General features: G+C 39.6%; 1 protein-coding gene across 10 annotated transcripts in view; it reads left to right on the top strand.

Moving 5' to 3' along the window:
• The window catches only part of FAM13A (family with sequence similarity 13 member A), a 116,048-nt gene that overhangs the window by 15,995 nt on the left and 73,097 nt on the right, over positions 1 to 26,956 (top strand). For 9 of the 10 annotated variants that reach the window (XM_042872217.1, XM_042872213.1, XM_042872216.1 and 6 more), the window contains one exon: positions 1,741 to 1,897. In XM_042872217.1, coding sequence (XP_042728151.1) covers positions 1,741 to 1,897 — 157 coding nt within the window. Of the gene's footprint in view, positions 1 to 1,396; positions 1,411 to 1,740; positions 1,898 to 26,956 lie in introns of those variants that run through there. The other variant, XM_042872220.1, reaches the window with a different exon arrangement.

Below are 26,956 nucleotides of genomic sequence, written 5' to 3'. Positions count from 1 at the left end.
AGTATCTTTAGTGATGATGGGTTTTCTTCTCAGTGCTCCCCTGCAGAGTTCAAGCATTTTATCTGCCCACTTATCCTCCAGATTCACTCGCTCTGGTCAGCGAGGAAGAAGGGTCATGCAATACAACTTCTGGAACTGTGGCAGAAAGAAAATGCTGCAGAACAGTTGTTCTTTGGAGATACTTCTTTTCTGAACATCAGAGTGAATGTTCCCTCCAAAGTAATGCAACTTAAATGCACTGCTTGCATTGCATCCCCCCAGTGTTATTCCTTTGAATGGTGGGAATATAGTACTTACAATACTCTGCTTTGATGGCAGAACAAGGGCTTCAAGGATTTCTTTTACAAGGATTTATAACACTGGAGTATTTCTATCTTTTCTCCTACAGAAGACTTTACAAGGAGGAGATTGCAGGGAAGAGCTTTATGCATCTACCTGAGTCCTTACTGGCTTGGGTTGAAAATGGTCTTTCTTCAGATCTTGATGCAGAATTAAGAAAGCATACACTTACAGTTTAAGTGGAGGAACAATTTTACAGGAAAAACAGCAGTAATATTTTTGCACTTTGTCAAATTGTGGCCTTGGTAAAGTTTCAGTTCAAGTCCTCCTTCCCGCTTCTTCTCACTCTCACATCTGTATTGCTGCTACAGTTTTTGTGCTGAGACAGGTCTGGAAACAAAATTCACAGTTTCTTGCATCTTGTCCTCCTGAGTCTCATACAGGGGAGCACATCCAGTCATATGAAGCAGTGGGTCATTTAAAGCTACTGCCCCTGCTTTCTGCCAACCTTAGCCCTCTGTGCAAAACTGAATGGTGTTTGAGCTCCAATAGCTCCATACGGAAACATTTCCCAGGAACATTTTTGAAACACCTCAGAAATTAGGTGAATAAATGCAGTATACCTTATGGAGTCATCTTAAGCTACAGAGACCTTGCCTAACAGTGTTCTACTCAGCATGTGGATTTTGTTATTTTTGTGACTTATCATATACCTTTGTGGTCATCACAGATCACTTCCCCAAGGAATCTGACCCTTCCCATTAACAGTTCAGAGAATTTGAATGCTTCATACTGTTTGTACCTCACTCTTGGAACCAAATTTTAACAAAACTGGTGGTATCTTACTTGGAAGTTGTCTCAATTAGATCTCTGCCTAGACTATGTGGAGTAGATTGTTTGATTATGTATAGAAACTATTGAATCACGGCCTGAACCTCTGATTGATCACCTGAGGCAAGCACTGAGTCAGCCACGAGAGCACAGGTGAAGGCAATTCAGCTGTGTGATCAGGAGAGGTGAAGCCTGGCTGCACCTCTCCTAGACCCCATTTAAGGGCTGACTACCACTAAGGAGGGATCTCTCTCTGGAGATCTTTCTCCTTGGAGTTTTTGTTGTGAGCCCGGGACACAAGTAAGTTTTTCCATTCATTTCCAATTATCCCTTTCCAATTATCCCTTTTCAACGTGACAGTCTTTCCAGCTATACACTCTCTGAAGACTAGCCTAACTTCTCTGTTAGGTTATGCAGACGAACAGATAGAGAGGTTAATATTGCTCAGAAAAACTGCAAACAAACCATAATAGTTGTTACCACTATGGATATGTTTCTTTTCTACCAGAGAAAATTTCCTCTGCCTGCTATCCAACCTGTATCCATAACTGAAGCACTACATAGATGCTGTGCAAAAGCATTTCCCTTCTGAGTATCTAACATTCTGCTTCAAATTCTGTCCAATTTTAGCGTGCCCTCTGGATTTGAAGGTATAAAAGAACAAGAGATCTGCAACAAAATAATGACTAAAATGCTTGAGAATTACAATACCTTGTTTGAACTGGAAGGTTTGAAGGAGGAAGAAAAGCCAGCATGTGAAGAGCTAGCAAGAATTATTCTGATTGAAGTGAGTATCTCTAATACTGTACTTTCTTACAGCAAATCAGTAGCACAGGCTCATTCCTGCTTCGTTTCAGAGATCTGTTAGGTAAGTGGTAGGTAGACACTGTCATGGTGGTGTTCTGTGTTAATAATTGGTATGCAGTATTACACATTGATCCTAATAGGCCAATTTTTATTACTAATTGGAAAGTTGTTTCTATTTAAGAGGTTTAGAATAGAGTGGTTCAGTTGCGAGGGTCCTTTAAAGATCATCTAACCCAACAGCCTGACTACTTCAGAGTTTACCAAAAATTAAGCATCTTACGAAGGGCTGAACGGTAACTGAATGCTGACAGCCAGATGATATCAACAGCTCACTAGGAAGCCTGTTCCAGTGTTTGACCACTGTATGGGAACTGCTGAGTCACGGCCTGAACCTCTGATTAATCACCTGAGGTGAGCCTTGAGTCAGCCAGAGGAGCACAGGTGAAGGCAATTCACCTGTGCTGCCGGAAGGGGTGGAGCCAGGCTGCACCCCTCCTGGACCTATTTAAGAGCTGGCTACCAGAGGGGAAGGATCTCTTCTGGAGATCCTCCTCTTTTGGTATCTTCTAGTGAGCTCAACCCAAGGGTAAGCTCTTCTACTTATTCTCTTTTGCGATCCTTGTTTGCTTTTGCCTTACTCTTTTGATTATATTGCAATTATAACATCTTGGTTATACAGACCACCCTCACAATAATGAAACTTTTCATAATGTGCAGTCTGAATCTCCTCTGATGCAGCTTTGTGCCATTCCCTTGTGTACCTTCGTCAGTTCTCAGGAAGAAGAGCCTGGCACCTGCCTTTGCTTCCCTTAGGACATTGCACAGAGCAATGAGGTCACCTCTCAGCCGTGTATTCTTCAGACTGGACAATCCAAATGTCTTCAGCCTCTCCTCATGCCTTCCAGCCAGTTAAGTGAAATCAGCTGGAATCTTCAGTGTCTTTAGTGTATGTTCTAAGATAGTCTACTGAATCACGATTACAGAGCAATCTGTACAAGTCATGCTAGCTGCCTCCAGGAGAATTCATTGTTTTCTCATGATGAACCAATGAGGAAAGAGTAAACCTGTTAGTCTTTTAGCTGTTACTAGCATTCATGTAAAATCCTTTTATGGAAGGAGATAAAATGGCTGATGACGCTTGCAGTGCCCTCCCTCATGTTTTTTATTGAAGATGTAGTGACTTCTGGGTAATTGAAGTGATCTGTAGCATAAGAAAGTTTAGCTGCTGATGGTAACTTAAGAAACAAAACTAGGTTAAAAAGGAAGTCATTTAAAAAGCCAGAGTACTTTAAGAAACCCAGTAGGAGGGCTTTTCAGGCCCTTTTCCATCTCCTTCAAGTCAGTTGCACAAGTCAAGGTAGTCTTTCACTTCTGAGGGCTTACAATTGATTGAAAATGCACAAAGACCTTGGTTATTTCCCACAGTAGCCATAAAAGGGTATGGTGACAACCAGAATTTTTCCTACAAATTAGTCTGAAAGATAAAGTTACTCAAATGAGATGAAAAATGTTGCTCAGTTCTTTGCTTTAGAAGAGAGATGAGTGGAATGAACCATTCCTAAAAACAAGGGCTTGCATTGTGCTTGTGTTTTTAGGTCTCGCTGATGGTTTCCAAATCCTGCTGGCAGTCTGCTATAGTAATTTCACTGTGTTCCTTGTCCGTGTAATTTGGATGAGTTTTCTAGCTTAACCAAGACAAATACTCAAACACAAGAAATACAAACATCTAATTTTACATAGCAAAGTGCTTGTTGAGATGTGTCAGATGGCTCCTTGAAAGAATGTTTTATACCATTCCTAAATGTTTCTTTTCTTGTATCCTAGCAGATATCCCTCAGCCTTGCCAATTTGTATAATAAATTAGAAATAGTGGACTGAAGGAGAAAACCAAGTGGCAATAAATGAGATTCAGTAGAGAAAAGTGATTGCCAGCTTGGTAATGCACTATCTGTTCTGTGTAGTAGGAGCCAGCTGATCCATGTCATAAAAGAACAAATACTTCACAAAGTTATTGATGTGACTTGGGTCACTGTCTAAAAACAGCAGGTAATTTATAAGGAAAGTTACTGCTCTTAAGAAGCCATTGATGAATTCATATCTTCAAGTAGTTAAAGCTGTTCCTGTTGGAAGGAATGAAAAACATAGGCTGCTCAGGAAAACACTTCCATAAACTGAGGCCTTATTGATTTTTATGGCTTTCACATTGAAGCATGAACTACGATGGAATAGAGGGGCAGACAGCGAGGAGAGGGAAGAAAATGAGGACTCATCACCAAGCTCAGCTGCATTTACTTAAGTGTCTTTTTCAGCTTTAATATTGTGAGCTGCAGGAGAGTGGGGAACTTGTTTCCTCCCTTCTGGTCCAGTAAGGATATTTGTCACCCTCCCACCCCTAGATCACTTGCTGTATTGCCAGTGTTTCATCTTGAGTTGCTGCACTGCTACTTTTCCCATGACTGCCTGTACTCTCTCGCTCCTTTCTCTCTTTCTCGCACTTACATTTTTGTCCTTAATTTTCGCAGACCTTTCCCACTCTTCTTCCTGTACTCAAATCCCGTTGACCCATTTTTTTCCCCACTCCAGGGGAAAAGCTGGCAATCAGAAGTACATCTTCAGTCCCTGCACATGCATACTGGAGTTTATCCACAGTCCATATTTATTTGTGACCATATTCTTTATTTTCTTAAATGTGAAGATAGCTGTTTGCTTAGGTTAGTATGGTGCTTGTGGTATGGTGACCTTCATATGTAATAGGGGGCTAGAGTTTAATGAGACTTTTCATTGGCAAACATTGCTGCCTCCTGTTCTCTGGAATGCTGCTTTTAATCTTCAAACCCAATAACAGTGGCTTTAAAAAAAAAAAAAAAAAAAAAAAGATTATAAACTTCACAAAATCCACTTTTCTAAACTCTCTGGTATGCCTTTCCAGTGTATTGAATTACAGTAGTAGCCCTGCTTTTGCTAACCTCTTTTTTTTTTTTTTTATGGCTGCAGACACTATGGTGCTGCAAACTGGGAACTTACTTTCAGTTAGTGTCTAAAAGCAGTGTGAGACTGTTATTTCTCCTTCAATTCTCTGTTGTCATCATATCATCCCCTTATTACCATGTATTTTTTTAAAGCTATCATCAGCCCTAAATCACGATGGTACAAATACCTAAACTCATTGCATCCCATCCCAGGGTGGGTATGTATTTCCACTCTTCCCCAGTGGTGTTTACCACCTTCCTGAACTGGCATGTCTCTTGACACCTTATGATCTACGTATCGTAACATTTTCCCACACTTTGCAATGAAGTCAGTGGAGTTTTCAATGAAGTACATCTCTTCTATTCAGCACTAGTGAGGCCGCACCTCGAGTACTGTGTCCAGTTTTGGGCCCCTCACTGCAAGAAAGATATTGAGGCCCTGGAACGTGTTCAAAGAAGGGCAACAAAGCTGGTGAGGGGTCTGGAACACAGGCCATATGAGGAGAGGCTGAAGGAGCTGGGAATGTTCAGCCTGGAGAAGAGGAGGCTCAGGGGAGACCTCATTGCTCTCTATAACTTCCTGAAGGGAGGTTGTAGTGAGCTGGGGGTCGGCCTCTTCTCTCGTGTCATTAGTGATAGGACCAGGGGGAATGGTTTCAAGCTACGGCAGGGGAGATTCAGGCTGGACATGAGGAAGTATTACTTTTCAGAAAGGGTGGTCAGGCACTGGAATGGACTGCCCAGGGAGGTGGTGGAATCACCGACCCTGGGGGTGTTCAAGGAAAGACTGGATGTTGTGTTGAGGGACATGGTTTAGTAGGAGCTATTGGGAATAGGTGAACGGTTGGACTGGGTGATCTTTTAGGTCTTTTCCAACCTTGGTGATTCTATGATTCTATGATTCTAAAATGTAACCAAGAACACGTGCATCATGCATATAAAGTCACAAAAACCTCATACTTTGAGGAGTGTCTTGGGAAGGAAAAGCAGCACTTAAGTGGAGCATGTTACCTCTTGTTTACTGTGCTGGTCATGGCAGCACAGTAGGGGAAATCCACAGTGTGCTACAATCACACCAGTTTCAAAGATTGCTCAGTCACTGGGAAAGACAAATGGTGCCAGTTAAAGGGATTTCTTTGCTTGCTTTCTCACTGGATAGTTCAAAACGTAAGGGAGCAAGAAATTTCTGCAAGTTGCCTTCCAGCCCCTGCTTTGTTCTCAGGACTGTAAAACCTCCTCTCACTTGTTGTTCAGGCATATGGTAATATTATAGTCAGAAATGCTGGGCAGCTTTTCTTTGGAAAGCTGTGTTTAAAAACAAAACGAGTACCACTTTCACAAAATGACGTGCATTGTGGAACAGATCCTGTTTCCCTGGGAAATTGAACTATGAGGTTCCTGGTGTGTGTGTGTATGTGTGTATATATTTAATGTAGCAGGTTTCATTTGTAGCTATCTATCTTTAAAGAGTACCTTCTAAGCTTCAGTTTAATTTCGAGACCCAGTGAAGGTCTGGAAGATTCTTAGGCTGTTGATTGACAGGATCTACTAATTAGAAACAGGTGGAGAAGTGGGTTGAATGTTCTGATTATTTATCTGCTCACTGTTGTGTTTTTTCTGACTTTGAAGGATCATAAATATTTTTTTTATTGGGCAGAGCCAGGTGTGATCTATTTATTTTGTTAATATATCTGGACTGCTGTGGACTTATCACGTTGTAAGTTTTAGTGTATCATGATAAAACATTTATGATTTGCTTCAGAGCAGAATTCCTACTGTGTTCAGTTACGGTCCTGATTGGTTTTTGTGGCACTGAGCTGAGCAGTAACTTAAATAATGAAAAATTAGTTCTGAGTTGCAGTATGACTGACTTTGTCATCTGCTTGAAAAAATTGCTTAAATTGATTGATCTGCCTACAGTAACAATACAAATAATAATTTTGCACTATGACCTTGAATTTCCAAATAATTTTAAGTTATGTTCAAGCTGCAACCAATATAGTCCTGTATTGTGTACCTAGACAGTGTTGGACTGTTACTGCTGCAATGGAATGAGGCTTAAGAGTAGCACTGTTACTTTCACTTGTTAATGATCAAAGATAAGTGGTGAGAAGGATTATTTTTAATTAAGTGTCCAGGGGATTCTGGACAGGCTGAGTATTAAAAAACTCTTGAGAGATTTCTGGAATTATGACTTTGACTGGTCCCAAGTACGATGTAGTACCGTTTGGGTCAGAATTGCCTTAGGATAAAACACACAACCTCTTATATTGTCATTCGGTGTTATGGGGTTGCATTCTTTTTTTTTTTTTTTTTTTAACCTTTCCCTCTAATGCCTTCTTGATAGAATACCTTGTAATTTTAAGAAGCAGTCAGCTGACAGCACATAATTGTTTGCAGTGGGAAACAAAAACCAATGTGATGAGAATGTAATGCTGCTCCTGGCTTGATTACCTATTTGGGAAAGGAATGCAAATAAGTCCATTTATGAAATTAAATTTATAATTCCATATAAATCCAGGGCTGCCCTGTACTCACAGCAGACTCCCTTTTCTGCCACCTCAGTGTTCTGCTGCTATGGTTATACACGCAGCAGACTGAGTGATCTCTTGTTTACGTCACGAAAAAAGGCACCTGTTTCTAATCAGTGTTATACTGCCCTGGCTGAGCCTGCAGGTTCTAGATAGTTTCCTTTATGCTGCTTTCATGCCTGGGACCATTTTAGCCTCACATTAATGGCTTGCTTTCAGTACTGGATTAGTTCCTTCCATTCAGAAGACACTGAGCACTGATATCCTTTGAAATCATTCCTGAAGGTCTCAGCACACATCAGTGTTTCATTCAGTATTTCCCTTTTTAGGGCGAGTCGTGCCAGTTCTCTCTTGTGTGGGCCAGAGTTCATCCAAGTGGCAGTGTGGGTTCACGCAGGAGAAAGATGGGTGGAAAGTATATGGGGATAAAGATCACCAGTGGAAATCCATCCTTGCTTTACTGTGTAGTATTTCTTCAGCTACTATTTGCTTCACAGTTGTCCACCAGCGAGCAGATGGGCATGCCTATAGTAAGGCTATATAGTGGTTCAGCCTGAATGACTTTTTAACATGTGAGTTGACAGGAAATGAGTTATATGAGATTTGTAGGGGAAAGTTTATAAGCCTGTAAACCTTTCACCCATAGCAGATTGTGGAATCTCAAGTGAACTGTTATTTTTAGGCTGTAGCTCAGGAAAGCAAGTGAAAAAATCAGATGACTATCAAACAATTCCTTGTTTAATTTTTAATGAAGTTACTAAGCTCTTGCATATTTAAAAGGAATACATGCATACAACGTATTTCTCTTTCTACCCTGCTGCCCTTATTTCTTGTATACTAGAACTTCTTCAAACACAGATGGTGAACTTTGAAGTAAAGGTGCTTAGGAACTTTGCTTTTACTCTCTGATAACTTTTTGTTTGAACATATGCTCAGCGCTGATAACATTGCATCTTGACAATGCCAAGTAACCAAACTGTAGAAAAAATGAAATCCTTATGTGTGTTCACATCTATATTTTACTTGAAATGTTTTTCATTCATTGTGTGTTTATTTAGGGGTAGGCAGGGAATGACATCATAGTTTAGCATTTGAGAACAGTCCCTCTCAATCAGTACCACATCATAGAATCATAGAATGGCCTGGGTTGAAAAGGACCACAATGATCATCTAGTTTCACCCCCGTGCTATGAAGGTTGCCAACCACCAGCCTGGAGCCACATCCAGCCTGGCTTTGAATGCCTTCAGGGATGGGGCATCCACAACTTCACTGGGCAACCTGTTCCAGTGTGTCACCACCTTCTGTGTGGAAAAAATACCTCCTAATATTTAACCTAAACCTCCCCTGTCTCAGTTTAAAACCATTCCTCCTTGTCCTATCACTATCCACTCTCGTAAACAGGCTTTCGCCCTCCTGTTTATGTGCTCCCTTCGAGTGCTGGAAGGCCACAATGAGGTCTCCCCAGAGCCTTCTCCAAGCTAAACAAGCCCAGTTCTCTCAACCTTTCTTCATAGAAGAGGTGCTCCAGCCCTCTGATCATCTTAGTGGCCCTCCTCTGGACCCATTCCATGAGCTCCATGACCTTCTTGTGCTGGGGGCCCCAGGCCTGGGGAAGGGGAAGCATAGAAGTAAGTACCAAGAAACATGGTACAGTAAAAATAAGCATGTAAGCCATTATTCTAGCTGGCTGTCTCTGTGCATCCTTGCTGTGCCCAAAGAGGAAATAGAAGTTGTTTGCTGGAAGGATGAGTATTTTCCTACTAAGAAAAAGTTTCTCAGTTCCTCCCATTCCAATTCCCCAATATTTGGCTTCTCATTAATTAACTTTTCAGTTAAAAAGTTTACAGAAAATAATGAGCATTATCACCACTGTAAAAATCAGCGGTGCCAGTGCTGCCTTTGTAACGATGACATATTGTAGGCAATCAGGATTGTTCCCAAATGATGGAGCATATTTCTAGCCTGCGGGGATTTAATTCATACTGGTATCTGCTAATATTTTAATCTGCAGTACTGTCAAGGTGGGAATTTGATGACTCAGCACTGAATGAGTTATTTTTCCCGTTACAACAGAGTAGCAGAACGCTCACTGACTTCATTGCAAGTCTTGTGCATTCTTTACAAATCCTCCTTTGAATCATAGGAAGAATGCAGTTTGTCCAGGAGAATCTTGTTGGTACACCAGGTGCAACTGTAGCGTCCATTGCTTTGCAGGGTTTTTGGAGCCTCAAAACTTTGTTTTACAAGTTGGGCTCAGGGCAGTGTGAAAGCAACAGGAGTCTGTGGTGCAAGGGATATAAGGGAACAGATGCTCTTTAAGTGTCTGAATAGATAAGCTCTTGACAATTTGATCCATCCAGCAGATTGCAGTGTTGCAGATTGCCAACAATAAATATCGCTATTTAAGTATTAAGTGGCCTATCTTCTGCACTATTGGAAATCTTGCAGTGGTAGAGTGATATAGTGACACACTGGACGCTGTAATTTACTGCAACATCAGATATTCATTTTAAAAATAACATTACAGAATTCTGTGTGTGGAAAAAGCTTTTTTTCTTTATGATTTTTAGGTCAGAAACTTAGCTTTTCCAACAGTGAGTTAAAGGAAGTAACACGAGTTGCAAACCTGGAAAGCCTGGTTTTCTCCCTTAGCTACGTCATGTTTTTCTTTTAGGTCACACTTCTTTCTGTTTATGAATAATACTATAGCAAAATAGGTAAATCGGGCTCCAGCTTTCAAAATTGCTTGGAAGAACAGAATGTTCCCCAGGAAGTGATCTTTGCTCTGTTGTTTCTGAACACGCACATACATACTAGGTGCATTCAGCCAGAGAGCAGTGTTGCTGTGTCACTCTGTAAATATTTGGTTTGTTTCTTTCTTTTTAACCTTAAATTCTTCTGCATGTTCCTTATGGATACTTCAGCCACAAATAGCTGTGCTGTGGGCAGTAACCTGTTACATGGCCCCTTAACTCTGACAGCTAGTGTATGACAAGCACTTCCAAATTGTGAAGATTGGCATGAAAGATGAATGTTTTTGCTCTCTGAAGTCTTTGTAGCCTTTTTACAGATTCTGGGATTATATTTGATCTCACCATTATCAGTGTAACTATTCGCAGCCTTTAGTAAACAGTCCTGGACTGCAGGAGACACATTTTTCTTTTTCTTCTAGGAAATAGCACGATATTCCACAGATGCAGTTGCCAATATTGAGGTACATCATAGGGTTATTGCTATGTTTGTCATTTCCTTTTTTTATACTGCAGTCTGCTCTAGAAATAATGGATCTCTTTGTGTCTGCTGCTTTCATACCAAGACCTTTGTACATGTTTCATGGCAATAATCATAGTAGGTTAAGGTTGTACTGAAGCACATCAGAGTAACCTTTAGCAGTTTATTAAGAGAGATGGTCTCAGGTAATAGGTCATGTATATAATCTTGGGAGAACAAAAGGAAATGAAAGGGAACTGAATGGGGTATTAGTTTCCTATTGAGAAGCAGTGATGCATTTTTTGCGAAGAGTGAGATTTTGCTTTTTATTACTTCTGTCTGAAACAGCTCTGCTGAAGTGTGATTATTAAAGTATAGTGTAAAAGGCAGCACAGTAGAAGAGCAGATATGAATCAGCTGTACTCTTCTTCCTAAATGTCATTAGCAACCAAGTTGGGTATATAGTACTAGATATATCATCTGTTGTTATGTTCATCTTTTTTTGAACTGGATGATCTTTTAGGTCTTTTCCAACCTTGGTGATTCTGTGATTTTATCCTTAGATATAAGAATGTTTAACAACATTGGTAACATCGTTTCTCCTTCTAGCAAGGGTGTTTTCATTACATTCTGCTTACAGAGTAGAATGGATACTTAAAGCATAGCAGAAGGATACATTATTAAATAATTTTCATGTTATGTTCTTGTCTATATTTTTCCTGAAGATATCTGTGATGCTCAACGATGACTCTGTGTACTGATAGTTGAATAAAAATTAGTCATTCCGCCCAGTTAGCATTCATTAAACTATCTTTGGTCACATAAATTAGAAGATTTCCTTTGAAGATCCATGCCATTGGCACCACAATTTTAGTTTTGAAAATACACATTATTTGGTACTTTCTGATATGTATGGAGTCTTAACCAATCAGGAGCTGTTTTGGTTGAAAGAGATTCCACGTACTCTTGATTTGTGACTAGGAGAAAGAGCAGCTCTACAGTTGCTGTATTTCTTTTACCTTTGTGTTGACACCCTTGGCAGCACTGCTGCTTGTCACATCCAAGCTGCCACACCCCACAATAGCTTTGTGTATTGGTTTGGCTAACATTCCTTGCACCAATGCCAGATGAAAGGAGAACCAGGAACTTTGAAATTCATTCTGTCGGGACTACTTGTTGTCACTGTTGCACACTTTTGTTGTAGCCTAGGAAAAAGTCACAGGTGAGACCTTGGTAGCACCTACTGAAGCAAAAGCCACGTAACATTGTTTTGTGGGGCGCTGCTGAGGGTAACTGAATGTTCCCCCCTGCTGTTTTGTGTGGTGCCTAGCTGCTGACCCAGCCAAGAATCAGCTGCTGCTGGCTATCCCAGTGCAATCAGTTAATGCATCATTTCTGCAATCATTTGCAGCATTGAATTCACTCTGTAATCCTCTTAATGGTTGCTCATCCTAGGTAAGGATGGCTGCACTGGCACAGACATGGGGTCTGTCTAGCCTAGTTTCCTGCCGCCCACTGCAGCCATAAGCAGATGTTCAGACAGGAGGAAGAACAGGGTAAGGCATAGCTAGTGTGTCCTTCAGTTACCCAACCAATTCCTTAGTATTTTCAGGGGCTTTCCTGGTCTTGACATGCTTTGTGTATTTAGAAATGTCCAAAGTGGTTGTCCTGTAGCTCTCTATGCATATGCAAACACTTCTGTTCCACAGTCATCTGGCAAAGAGTTCCATAAATTGCTCCCTGTCATGTGAAGAACTGACTTCTTTTGTTTGCTATAAACATGTTTTTTACTAGTGTCATTTGAAGGCCGCCTCTTGGTGGGTTTGTTTGTTTGAAGGAGCAGTCTGTCTACTCTCAGTTGCCTGTAATTTTGTAAAACTGCATCAGAAACTCTACAAGCTACCGTGACCTGTTTTCTTTTTTTAATGGAACATTAGTACTGACATTTACAGCCTTAATCACTGCAATGTTTTTTTTCTGTCAAAACCCCTGCATAGAGTCAGTCAGCAAACAATCATGTAATAGCTTTTCTATTTTGGGGCACAGGGCCAAATACTCTTATGCAGTAAATTGGATAACATTTTAGCAAAGCTCAGGAAGCTGCGTGTATTCTTAATACCAGAAAAGAACCTGACTCCTTGTTTCTGTTAAAAATGAAAAACAACAACAACAAAAAACAAACAAACCTAGTAGTTTATACCTTGCTTAACAAAATGCTGTAAATTAATGAAGTTTGGAGTTTGTTTTAAGGTCTTCTCTTAGGTTTTAACAGCTAGTTTTAACAAACACTTTCTAGCAGCCTTTGAAGCTTGAACTGTAAGTCCAACAGCCCTTTCTGAATATGCGGTTTATGAGGCCAAAAAGAGGAGGGGGGAAAGGGTGAAAAAACAGCAGTAATGATGATAGTATGACAAAAATATCTTGAAATATCAGGTGATCAATAAGTGATTCTATAATGTACAAGAGATTCCATCAATTCATCTATATCATTAAAACAGAGCACACTGTATGATCGTTGTTCTTATTCTTTTTGTTTTCCTGAGTTAGTTGTAATGAGAAGTATTTATGCTCTTGTGTAGTTTACAACTGATTGTGAATACCCTTCACTGAACAGTTTGATTTCCTTGAGACTGCACTTGACTGAGGCTGAAAACTTACTAACAGAAGTGGATAAAAAGGAGTAAATAGTACAGCTTAGTCTGCTTAAGAAAAGTTATAATGTATAAATAAAGCTGAACTATTGTTGCAAGTATTTTTTTGTTTGTTTCATTTAAATGGCATCATTTTGTCAAAGGTTTTTACTAGATCAGTCTGTTAATGCAGATATTGAAGTTTTTTGTGCCTGGATCTTTCAGTCTTTTCTACTGATGTTAGTAGTCTACCTAGAATTAATTTAACTGAAATTGAAAATAAATATCTGATATTTGATTCCAACTGTCTACCTGTCAAAGAAATAAACATAAAGAGCAGTAAGTGCAGCAGCAATGGCTGAGTAAGAGGCATTGTCAAGTATCTGATGCCCTGTCCATGATTCAGTCTCTCCTTTACGAATACCCTTGACCTGTTGTGTTTTGTCATCCATGTGGGAGGAAGCTAGGAGCTGGAGTATTTAACCACCTGTCTTTATTAGTGTCAGCGCTTCTTGACATTAAAGGATTATTCTGGGGATCTTCTAATCTTTTCTAATCATTGAGGTCTCTGTAGTTAATTGGCTTAAAGCTTTTATTGAGGTGGACTCTCTCATTCTGAAACCTACAGTTCGTATGACTTGCTAAGAATATGCCCAAGGAAGAAAAATTTCTTCACTAGCAAGTTAGAATTACTAAAGAAGAGGGTGTGTTCCTTGGGCGAGTGCTCTAGGTATAAAATGCTGGACTGGGATTTGAACAAAGAAAGTTTTTTCGGGTTTTGGGAACATGTACAAGCCAGCTGTGTTCTACAGTGTTTTGTGACAATTACTAGCATTTGTAGCAATGTTACCTAAGAATCATATTCGTGGGTCAGGATCCACTGTTGTATTAACCCAGAGCTGAAAGACAATCTCGGACACGCCCAAGAGAGTTCATAGGTTTGTTGAGCTGTATGAGCAATATGAAGTATTTAGGAGTCTTGGTGTGACAGTAACGCGTCTCTTGGGAAATAACAGCTGATGGTCTAGAATGGACCAGTGGAATCTATTATTGCGGTCTAAGTTTGGGGACATCTGAAAGTCTCTAAATTTGCTAGCAGTTGAAGAAGCTGGCTAGAATCTTTGCTTTGTGTTGACAACAGAACCATTTGCTGGTAAATAGTGCATTTCAAAATTAGGAAGGTAAGTGAATAATTTCTAGCTTTCTCTATGACCTTCTTTGTTCTTACTGAGAAATCATCAGAAGAGTTTAGCTCAAAACTTAGTTGTGATGGTGTCCTGTACAGATGTTGACTATTTCATTTGACCCAAGTATTCTTGATTGTAGAAGTTTTCCCTTGGTAGTAGTGGTGGGACTTGATGCCGTGATGAGCAGCTGCTGTAGTTTGAATGAATTTTGGAGAGACTCTGTTACTTCATTTCCTTTGGTATTATTGTCTTTTACACTACAGTGGATGGAGAGATGGTTACTGATAGCTATTGACAGTGAGTAGGACTTGGGTTATTTTTCAGATGTGAACAGTTGGGTTATGCTAATTGTTGAGTACACACAGTTGAGCAAAACAACAGAGACTTGAACTTGTTTTGTATCCAGCATGCTGTAGCAGAAATTATTATTATTATTATTATTATTATTTAATATAGAATCATTTGTAATCATAGAACCCTAGAATGGCCTGGGTTGAAAAGATTCAACCCCCCTGCTATGTGCAGGGTCATCAATTACCAGACCAGGCTGCCCAGAGCCACGTTCTGCCTGTCCTTGAAAGCCTCTGGGGATGGGGCATCCACAACCTCTTTGGGCAACCTGTTCCAGTGCATCACCACTCTCTGAATGGAAAAACTTCCTTCTAATATCTAACCTAAACCTACCCTGTCTCAGTTTAAAACCGTTCCCCCTTGTCCTATAGGAATGGAAAGGATGCAGTTACCAACAATCATTACTCCTTTTGGCATTCTGTGGAGGTCTGTAATGGTTCACAAGAGTGTTGCTCAAGTAGTTCTTATATGTGGGATGCTCACTAGTTGTTTTATTGCTCCCTGTTGATTTATCTCAGCTGGATAGTAGGTGTATCACTGCCTTTAAATGAAATCAGGCTTTAAAGCACAACAGATTTCATTCCATAGTTTCCCAAAATTTCTCAAGCGACACCAAAACTGAATGAATAGAAATCTCAGAGAATTCTAAAGCTTCAGAAATTCAGTTACACAGAAATGTGTATATATATACAGAAGACAAGTGGTTTTTCATGCTAGTACAGAAGTTGGTGTAATTGCATAATTTTTTTTTTCATCAGAAAACAGACAGGCATCTGCTGTTTAAGTTTTGGAAATGTGACTTCTTTGACTAAAATTTGATACTTGTAGTTCTTCATGTGTATGGAATGCAGCTGTCTTACTAAACATTCACATTTGAAAATTATGTCCTATGTTTATTATTTGAATCCCAATACCAGAGAGAGTTCTTAGAGAGCCAGGATCAGATTTCTGAAGATGTACAACTATTTAATCCCTGCTACTAGGGTTAGGAGTCAGTATAATTACATTCAAAGATATCTGAAATTATTTAATGTTTTTTGATCTGTAAGTTCACAGGATGCTTAAAAAGTGAAATATATTCCGAAATATATTTAGTTTCTGGAGTGTGTCATAATACTAGAAATGGACTCATGTTCTTTCTGCTTTCTGGATTTTGAAGGGTAACATCAAACAGACTGCCAGTATTAAAAGCAGTAGATTCTCATCTTGGCTCATGTTTGAGGCTCTGGTTTTGCTTTGGTTGTTTTGAGTTTTTGAACTAGCCTAAGAATCTAAGCAGCTTGAGAACAGGAGTTAGACATGCTGCCTCCTGGTAGCTTTTGTCTTTTGGTTACATTTTTCGATTCAATTTTCGATTTAAAGGCAGAGTGTTTTCTTTCCTTATTTAATGTAAATATATATATATATACACATATGTATATATATACATATATATGCTGCAAAATCAAAACCAGAGGAAGTAACCAGTTCATAGGAATCACTGTATAATCCTGTGCAAATTACTGCCTTGTGAAAACTAGCATGGATTGGAGGACGACGGGGAGGGGACGAGGAGATTGCAAGTACTTGAGCAAACTGTAGCTACTGTCTTTTCCGGAGAATTTCAAAACTATACTTGTGTGCACCCTCCACAGTAAAACTGTGATCTCTTGCCAATAGCAAGCAGACTTGCAGAGGTTAATATTTAACAGGTTCCTGGCTAGTGCTGCGTGTTGTGTTTTCAGCACATAACTCTCTTGTTCCCTTGGAAGCATTATTTTGTGTAAACAAAACACATTTTTATACTTAAGTGCATCTCTCTACATGTGCTGTTCCATGATGAATCAATTAATAGTGGGCTTTCAAAAGATTTTCTACTTCTACCTCACGCGTGCTTGTTATCATTTTTCATCTCCATTCAACGTAATGGAGGCAATTATTGTATTGCCTGATTCCGGCAATCAGTGAGTACTGCATGCTCATCTTAACAGAATTCAATCGGTGGCAAGCCTGATCCTACAGTGTCTGCTGGAATGTTGATTTCTAACTCTTACTAACAACAGTGGCAGCAAAATCTGATCTAACACACCTGCATGACTCACTTATTTGAGTCATTTGTCTGCAATGACTGGTACTTAAAATTAATATATGGTTATAATAAAGATAGAATGCAGTGAAAATGGGTGATGGCAAAGACCTATGAGATCACCTTGAAGGTCTTGTTAAAGTATAGAATGCGTTTTCCAATTATTTTTTTTTAGTTTAGAGGTGAATGCTCCAAGAACAGGAAGTTGGGTATCCCTTTTCGTGTGGATTGTTACATGTTCTAGTGGAATTTCTAGTAGAGTCTCAGCTTAACTGTATTTTCCAGTGTTGGTGCAGTAGGGCATAAAAAATGCGCTAGCTGACCTCAGGCACCTGTAGTGGTAGATGTGCTTGGAAGTGCTACTCTCCCACTCTTCAAAATCCCTAAGGCCTGAACCTGCTTTTTTCATCCAGAGTTTGTAAACAATGTTCTTTATTACTGGGAAGCAGAAGTGCCTGAAGGCTGAGTAGCTGACTTAAACCTTTGAAGGTTGTTTTCTTGGTTTTCTGTTTTGTTTTTTTTCTTTTAATTTCTTCAGGTTCTTTTGCTGAAGAGTTGGCCATATGATATTGTGAGCCAGGAGAAATATGGGTATAAAACCAACTTGATTTCCTTGAAGGATCTATCTGCACTCCAGGGGATATAGTGCAGTCCAGGATGGTGCCAACACTGTCTTTTAGGCAGGAAATTCTTTCACTACTGTGTAATTCATTGTCAAACTGTGAACAGGAGGAGTACCATACATGGAGAAAGACAGGTTTCTCGACTGTTTGAGTCTTTCCAACCTACTTACATGGACTTCAATAGAACAGCTTTGAATTTTGGCACAGCTTCACACTTTTCTAATGTAGAAATCCTTTGGCAAGCACATACGTGTTTACATCTCAAACAGTTAGGAAGGATGGAGGAATGTGATGGCCTCTGTGCTGACTTACCTCAGTTCTCTGGCTTTTGATGATCGTATTAACATTTACTTTTTAACATCACAGCTGATATTTGCAGATTTCTTTAAAAAAATTCTTTACTGGAGGCAGAGTATATTGAAATATCAAATTATGTCTTCTGAAACTACAATAATTTACCATAATTTTTGTTGCTATCGCTATTGTTCTGAATGGACGACTGGATACAGACATCAGCAGATAGTCTGCTCTGTGAGAAGCTGGAAACAGAAATCATTATCCATAGCCTTTTAAGTTCGTTCCTGCATCTCTCCTCTGGCTGTCATCACCTGGCCATATTTATGCTTCTTAGTCTGTTTCTGTTCATGCAAATACACTCCACAGAAACCAAATGAATGGAAGGTAGAAGTTACCCACCAGAGGAACCACTGTCTCTGTGGTCAGGTGAGAACACCTGATTTGGTAATGAATTCTTAGAGAATGCTTGCTCTCTGTTGGGAGGCCTTGATTCTACATTCAGTGTAGCAACTGAGGCTTAGTTTCTCAGGTGGTCATACTCAGTGCTGCTGTAGAGGTACGCTTGACTATGGCTAAAAGACATGGGTAGGTAGAAATGATGCAGACTAACACTTCAGCGGTAATGGCTAGCCTGTCCTGTTGTCCCCATGTAAGCACACCTAGAAGAGAATTAAGCCAATTCTTGGCTCTCATAGAGTCCAGTTGAATTTGACCAAGCCTGTGACAGAATTTGTCATTGGTATGAGATGTCTGCTGTATGAAGGCAACATGGGGACTCATCAGTAAAGCTTCACTTGGTAATTTGCAGTGACAGAGTGTGTGGTCTTTCATCAGCCGCAGTCTCTATTGTGCTTGATGCTGCTTAAAAATACTGAGGTTGAAGAGTAACCACCAGTGTGGAGCAAAGACTCTAAGTAATGTTCATTTACTTCTGTGGCCGAGCAATGGTAAATCCACCTTTTCAGTCTCAGTATATGAAACAGAAATGCAAAGGAAAAAAAGGTAAATAGTGCTTATAGTCCATTCGCTGTTTATACTTGTGATGCTGATTTGTCTCTGCTTTGTACTGGATGTTGTTCACGTGTGCACATATGGGGTCCCAAGCATAGAAGCATAACCACCTTGATGCATTGCCCGAAAGTGTAGATACAGCAGCTGAGATAAGGGAGTCTGACATTCCTGGAATTAAAAAATGAGTTTGTCAGTGCCTTTCAAGAGTATGTAAAGCCAGACTTATACATTTGTTAGCATTATACATTATATGTTTCTACTGTTCATCTAGACTTGAGCACCAGCGTCAGTTATTTTTCATAGAGCACTTGCTCGAGAGGACTGGTATTTGGAACTGTCAGCTGTGCAGACGAAAATATCAGTATTGTGGGTGTTGTCCCAGTTTGTAATCAGTGGTCAATTTGCTATCAAAGCATTTTCTGTAGGATTTTTTTTCTCCAAATCATACAGCACTGTAGTTAGAATAAAAGGCCTATTTCACTGATAGTGAAATGATTTGGTAAATTTGGTGATATCATTTACAGAATAGAGCTAAAGAGGAAAAAAATAGGCTTGGTACTGAACTCTGATAGAGAGTGTACACTTGTCAATCATCTGGTCTTGTTAGTCATATGCTGTTCAAACTAGGATGGTAACTGCCTAAATAAGTAAGTAAGGAAACACAGGTAACCAGAATAAATCTTGGGAAATGAAGATATAGTGAACATATGGATAGGAGTTCTCCCTTTCTTTGCTTTACTATTTTAGGGGATTCATTAAGTAGGATAGTTTGATTCTGTTTGAGAAGTGAGTCTGAGAAGATAAATTTGATGAAAGATTTTTCCAGTGAACGCAGCAGGAGGCCAGGGTAACAGTATGCAGACCATGGGACAGGCACTGCAGCAGTCTTGCTTGGTGTTGCCTTAAATTTAATACAGGAATTTCAGTAATGTATCCAAAATTTGCTGAATCTGGGATGCCTCATTACCCCCAGACAAGTGTGGAGATGAGCAAAGCTGCAACTGATTCCATTATGTGGATCCTTTCTTACCTACTGTTACAAAAGTGAGTAGCAAGCTCAAGTACATTCACTGAGATGTCATGGTTTAAACGGGTCTGTTAAACCACAGGACCAATCTTTTGAAGTGCTTTCATGTGGCTTTTGACCAGAATCAACCATATTGTGCAGATTTCTTTTTCTTCAGACTTTTATACTGATAAAGTTTCTTAGGCTTTGAGGAAATTGTTTTGGTAGAGAAGTAGTGGTTTTCCTCAATTACTATCTCTATGAAAAATCTCCCAAGAATCTAACCTATTAAATAAAGGAAGTACCTGCTGCTCTATGGATCAGGTTCAGTTAGAGATAGTAAATTTATTATGAATTGCTTATTTGCAATACTGTTGGTAATTAATTTGCTGCTATAATTTAATACTTCATTGAAGACAGACAAAATTCTGTACGGCAGTTACAAATAATAAAATTGTTTTGACAGAAGTTATTCACATTCAATCTGATTTTCCCTTGCTTTAATGGGTCTATAAAAGACACAAGACTTAAATTTGAGAAAGTTTACTGAGACAAAATTTTGGGGATTCACGCGTTCATTAATTCTGGAGCCAGAAATCAACATAATTGTGCCTGAATTTCATAGGCTTTCTGAGAATTGTGCAATTTATGTGTGTTGGCTTTTAAGTATTTAAGCAGTTCTACTGTGAGCAGAAGCTCTTTTCAGATATGGAAGCTGTGGCATTATGGTGTAAAGGAAAATTATGCTTAGCTCTTGGATTACAAAAGGTCTTATCATTATTAAGAGTAAGATGGAGAAATTCAAATAAATCATCAAAATTTGGTTGAACTTTAAAGCTTCACACATCACGTCAAATTTAAAACTTTGTTATCCGAGTGGGGTGGAGTACAGAGGAGGTGTTTTAGTGATCTAATACCTAAAAATACAAGTAGATTAAGAGAAATCCAAATTTGGCAGTGGCAGCTGCACAGATTGTAAGGATGACTGCATTGATTGTGACTTTATGATTTCAGTGTGGCAGTTAGTCAAGAATTCAAGACTTGAATCTGGGTATGGCACAGAATTGGTGACTAGATTTTGCATGTATGTGTTTCTGCTTCTGCTATCTGTGCTAAAGCTGGCAAGAACTAGAGAGCTATTGTCTTTGTCTCCCAAAGTCAGTAATTCAGGATGATAAAGCATGTTATCTTTCAGAGGAACTTGTCAACTGTATTATGAATACATAGTTTTAAATTCAATATCATAGATGTCAGGTGGAGTGACCAATCAACAGTTTTTATTACTTTTTAACAAGTTATTGCATTCTGAATTGAATTCATGGTTCAGCAAGTGTTTGAGCGCAAGCAAATTTTTAACATATACAGCAGTCTTACTAAAGATGACAGTTTGCTTGCTTTAAGTTCCTTCCAGGCTTCATGTCTTGAGTTCGATCATTACGGAAAAGAATGTCACTGTGGTTCAGGTATGTTTAGATTATGATGTTTTGCAGCCTCTCTGACATCTCAGTCCCTGCTAGTGTAGCACACATTAGTCAGACAGCAAGGGGCACTCATACACAGAAATTCTGTGCCATCATCAGTGGCATGATGAATCAGGCCCTCATTTAGTGGATAGGAATCGAAAGCGAGAGTATATTATAGAAAGCGTAAGGGGAATGTAACTGGAAAATGTCACTGCAGAATTATCCCTGCCTCTGGAAGCCCTGTGCACCTGGCAGATGTACGGTCCTCTGAGCTGCAAGAGATTCATTCATGCAAATTCATCTCAGCTGTCTCGTATTACAATCACATACACGATTATGAAATCATATGCATTGAAGGGGACCTCTGGAGATCATCCAGTTCCACACCTCTTCTAAAGCAGTTTCCCTAGAGTAGGTTACACAGGAAAGTGTCTAGGTGGGTTTTGCTTATCTCCAGAAATAGTGTTTAATGAAGCTGTTATGCCAGAGCTCATAGGCTGTGAAGCTTTGGAGAACCACAAAAGGGCAGATTATTTGAATCTTTGCTTAGTGACTTGAAGAGCTTTGCTGTCTCAGAAGAGACAGCACCTTGTTGTTTGGGACAATTTAGGCTGACAAAAGCCTTCAGCAATATTGTTTATCTCCGGGCAAGGCCTGATATAATTCACTGTCTCTGTAGATACAGTTATGTAACCCTGGCAGAGAGCTTACAGCTATGTGTGCGTGATGAGAAGTCCCATTGAAATGGTTGATGTTTTAAATAGGATAAATTTGTTTCAAGAGCTATCAGTGGCCAAATATGATGCCTGGGTAACTTCAGCGGGTGACTCATTCCCTGGTTATTTGACTTGACAGAATTGGCTAAATCAGGTTCTGTAGGAGTTAGTCATCAAATGAGACTTAGATCTGGATAACGGTCTCCCTTTTCTCATTTGCTCACGAAGCAGTTAGTGACAAAAGATTAAAATGTAAGGTATGTGCTGATAGCTAGCTGTGAAAAAGCAACCAGGTTTAGACTAGAGTGAAAAAGAAAGCAACACTCTAAATGTCTCTGTATCACTTAGCCATGCCTGGCTTTTTGCAAAGTAATGTGCCTTTTTCTATTCAGCAGAACAGTTGTGTTGATTGATAAACACATTGTGTAAGCTGAAAGGGCTCTAGACTGATAGGGCCCTTCATAGGATGAAAGGGACTCGCGTGCTTTGATGGAAAACTCTCTGATTTTAAGAGTGCCAGTTGTTTGTTAAGTGAGCTTTTTGACTGATGTTTTTTCTTTTGACCAGAAAAACAAAAAAAAAGAAAAAACCCTGCAGGTTTAATAAGGGAATATGGTGTATATATTTTAAATACCTCCTGGTTTTTCATTTTGGTGGTGGCTGTTTTTATGATAACCTTATGGGAGTATCTTCATCATCCTTTAAATTCTGAATTTTAAATACAAACTCACAACTAGCTTCTTCCAAAGGTTCTATGTATACACTTCCTATTTATTTATCTAAGTAGGTATGAATTGGAAGAGTTGAAGCTTTTCTTTTTCCTCCTTGAGAAGGTGAGTGAAGTACTCAGAGCAGGACCACCTGTGCTAAGGAGGTGTATCTTCACTCCATCTTCGGTGCAAGTGCTTAGAACTCTCCAGTGTGGAGATTGTGGAGCAATCCCTGTCCTTCAGGAACTGGCGAATAATAGAGTCATCGTGCCACATCGGAGCTCTAGAATATGTGGTACACTTATCTTTGAACCCAGTAATTTCTGACACCTCAAAGCTTGATGATGCATCCATAAGTCAAGAAAAAACTTAGTGGTGTATGTGAGATGATGCCACCTGGACTGGTCAGTTTAAGCCTCTAGGGGAGAGATTTTATTGCCTTTTCTTTAATATCCACTGTGACGAATGTTTGTACTGGTCATGAAACTGACTGGTCTCTATTAGAACTACGAGTGCAGCTCCTTGCATCTGAACTGTCTGAGACAGCAAATGTTAAAAGCCACCGCGGGGTGTGTGGTGTAACACAGCTCCATGTAGCTATCTGCTCTCTGGTATTTTGATTGCCCTTTATTTAGGTGATCCCTTTGATCACGAGTAGCACCCAGTGTTTACTTGCATTTAGCTGAGAATGAAGGCATATTTTAAATGACAAAGTAGCAGACTTCAGCATATGTCCAGGGCTGTTGGCTCAACCATCCTGGTTGAGGCTCAGGCTGAATCTCATCTCTGCCATATTGAGTTTGAGGCTGAACTTCCCCAGTTTAAAAGATTTCAGGAGACAAGTATCAGATGATTTGCTTTTTGCTCCCAAGTCTAAGACTATGAATTGGGAGGTGAAGCTTGTTATGTATTTTCAAAGATTTACTGGCTTCTCCTTCACAAACTAGCCCAGTTATATTTTGTCTGGAACAGAATGCTCCTTTAAAACATGCCACAGCATGTTATGCAGTAATTCATATGATCTGTTGATTTGCTGGATAGATGTGAATGTCATAGGTGAGGTTACAAAATCACAGACTGAGGTAGGAAGGGACCCTGGGGGTTCATCTTGTCCAATCCCTGCTGAAGCAGAGGCACCCAGAGTAGGGCTTGGTACTTTTCTGTGTTGAACTCCATTGGACTCCTGTCAATGCACCTCTCCAGCTTGTCAGGTCCCTCTGGGTGGTAGCATCACCCCTTGGCTTACCACCCACTCCTTCCAGATTTGTGTCACCTGCAAGCTTGCTGAGGGAGATGAGACTGATGAGACTTCGTACTCATGACCAGGCAGATAAACAATGCAGTCAGATTAATATTTGCTTGATTATATGGTATTAAATCTGAAGAAGGAAAAAAAATCCGAACAACTAAAAGCATCATAAATCGAAAGTGAAGGGCTGTGAGCTAAAAGTAGAAGCATGACATTTTCCAGAAGTCATCCTGAGGGAGGCAAAACAACTGCTGCAGAAGTTGATATCTGAAAGAATAAGCAGTGGCTCTTTTTTTTTTTTTTGGTTTATATTTTAAGAACAGAAGCTGAAAACATGAAAACAACTGCTTTGTAGTTAAGGATAGCCCTTACCTGGGCAGCAGTGGGGTCCTTTCACACACAACCTTTATTTATCTCTTTTGAATTTTCTTGATCACTGAATGGGCACAGGTAATTATGAATCTCCTACAGAGGCTTGTACATTTTGTAATATTCTGTTTCAAAATCTAACAGGTTTTTACATAGTATTTCAAATATTTACACAGTATTTAGAACAAACAAACAGGAAAAAAATAACTAGTTCTTGAACTTGTTACATACTTATAAGTGTTTTGTAGTAGTTGCTGGGAGGAGGTTTTCCTTGGTTATCTTCAGCATCACTCAGCCAGTGATGTTGCACCTCAGGCTGATCATGAAAAGAGTGTGTTGCAGAAAAGTACAAGATCCTTTATGCAGTACTGATCTTTTTTTTCTGGTGTCTAACAACCAATGTTACAACTACAATCCAGTATTATTTTTATCATTAATAGTTTAGAGTGTTGTTCTGCATGATACTGTTCTCAGTTTGTAAGGTATTATCTTCTGAAACTTCACTGCATGAAGCATCTGCTTATGCCACAGCGTGCATGCACACAAATCTAACAAAATATTTTCTCAAGAGCTCTGGCATCCAGAAAGCCAATTTAGGTTACTTCTGTGTGTAGTTCTTCAATCTGTTTTGTTAGGAACTCAGATTACAGAAGTCTTTGACAATGAACAAGTCTTCATCTTCATGGCACACACAGTGATGATGAAGCTCCATCATCACTGTAGCTGTGTAGGCAGCTTTTTCACAGTCTCACCAAAAATAAGCATGAGGTAGTGAACATTCTTATTTCTTGTTGTTAATAAGCATTCAAGACATAGCTTACAGATATTATTTAATCTTATTTATTTTATTTATTTAACTTTTAATACATAGGCTGAATAACTCTGTTCAATTATTTCTTCTGCATGAATTTTTATATTGATGCAACTGAAAACAATTTTGCACAGAAAGGAAGTATGTGTAACTGTAGTTCAGATATAAAGTATCACTTTCACTCACAGGGTGGTGATGCACTGGAACAGGCTGCTCAGAGACGTTGTGGAAGCCCCATCCCTGGAGGCATTCAAGGACTGGCAGGATGTGTCTCTGGGCAGCCCGGTCTAGTGATTAGCAAAACTGCACATAGCATGAGGGTTGAAACCAGATGATCTTTGAGGTCCTTATCAACCCAGGCCATTCTGTGATTCTATGATTACCTGTAGGATATATTGCTAGGCACGTAACTACAGTGCTATAATTTTGTAAACCAAGACTTGCAAAATACTAGCTTATAGGTCATCTGGAATGTAGAACAGAAATAGTGTTTCCTTCTACTTCTTATTAATTTTGCCCTAGAAATGCAGTGGTGGTCTTAAATTTGAATCTAATCTTTCAAGCAGAATTTTCCTGCAGATCTTGTATGTGATTGACGTGTCTTCTTGAGGAAGTGCTTGTATCCAAATTGTGTTTTTTGCTGGAAGGTGAGCAGAATTGAAGACTCTACCAAAACTTTTTTTTTCAGAGCACTGGAATAGTAAATAGTTTTGTGTGTTTGTGGAATTCCCCAGTGTGAGTAAATCAGTGCATAGTTCAAAAGAAATGAAGAGTTTGCAGGGAGGGAAGTTGATTCATGCTGTTTGGTAGATGTTACCAGTTTCCTAGCACTTGTTGCTGGGTATAAATACAATACCTGGTAGCAAAATCATTTAGCATTCTTAACTGTGTTGCTGAAATCAGTATGCATATATGGTATGCTCATGGGGGAGTGGCTGGCTTTCTGCTGCCTTCCAGTCTTCAGTCAGAGCTGTCACATATGATATGTTGTAGAAGTTGTCTCTTTTGCTTACATCCACATATTTACTGCAGTGGTACTAAAAGGGTAGTGCAGGATTAGTTCTTTCTCTGCTCTGCTTGCTCATAGCCAGGGGCACAGTGTGGTTTCTCTTATGCCCCGTCTTAGGACCCTCTGCTTTTCAGCAGCTCTCCATCTTGCTGATCATGGATTGCTTTACATGGCACGCTGCTGGCCCATGGTCAGCATGATCAGTTTGGTAGCCTCAGTTTGCCTCCTTTGCTCCATAAAGATATTGTCTCCCACTCTTAAACCACAGCATCCCTTTTGTTTGCAGTTGAGAGTCACAGCCTGGCATCTGCAAGCTGTGCATCCACTTCTTGTGGTGTCATCAGCCAGTGACCAATACAGGCAACAGGGTGGTAGATTATTGACAGAAAACAGATTTCTAAAAAAAAGATCTTATGGTAAGGTTGTAACGCAGAGGGTTCAAGAATGTTCCAAAAAGACTTGATTACTATCCAGATTTGTAGAAACTGCAAAGCAATTAATACACAAATGGGTAATTATAGGTATCAGAAGGCACCAGCATTACTTGTTCAGAGGGGGGAAAAAAAATTGTCACATAGAAAGCAGTAAGCGTGTGTTTAAGTGCAGCCTGTATAATGCTATCTTTCCAAAGGTTTTGATAAAATTATCAAAGGCATTTAAAGAAGCAGAGTTCTCATGCTGTTGGAGGGAAAGTCTTACAGATTAATAATTAGAAAGCAATAAAAATAAACGGTCTCTCAGCAGAGAGGGATTGTCTGTGAAGTTTCTCGAGGATATTTGATGGAATTTTTACTTTTCAACCTTTCTAACAGTGAGCCAAGAAGTGGCTGA

This window comes from Lagopus leucura, unplaced genomic scaffold (assembly GCF_019238085.1).
Source record: "Lagopus leucura isolate 7727_CA_CO unplaced genomic scaffold, USGS_WTPT01 Super-Scaffold_100004, whole genome shotgun sequence".
In the NCBI taxonomy this organism is placed as follows: domain Eukaryota; kingdom Metazoa; phylum Chordata; class Aves; order Galliformes; family Phasianidae; genus Lagopus; species Lagopus leucura.
The sequence above is the reverse complement of the archived record's forward strand: the minus strand, read 5'-3'. Positions and strand labels throughout refer to the sequence as shown.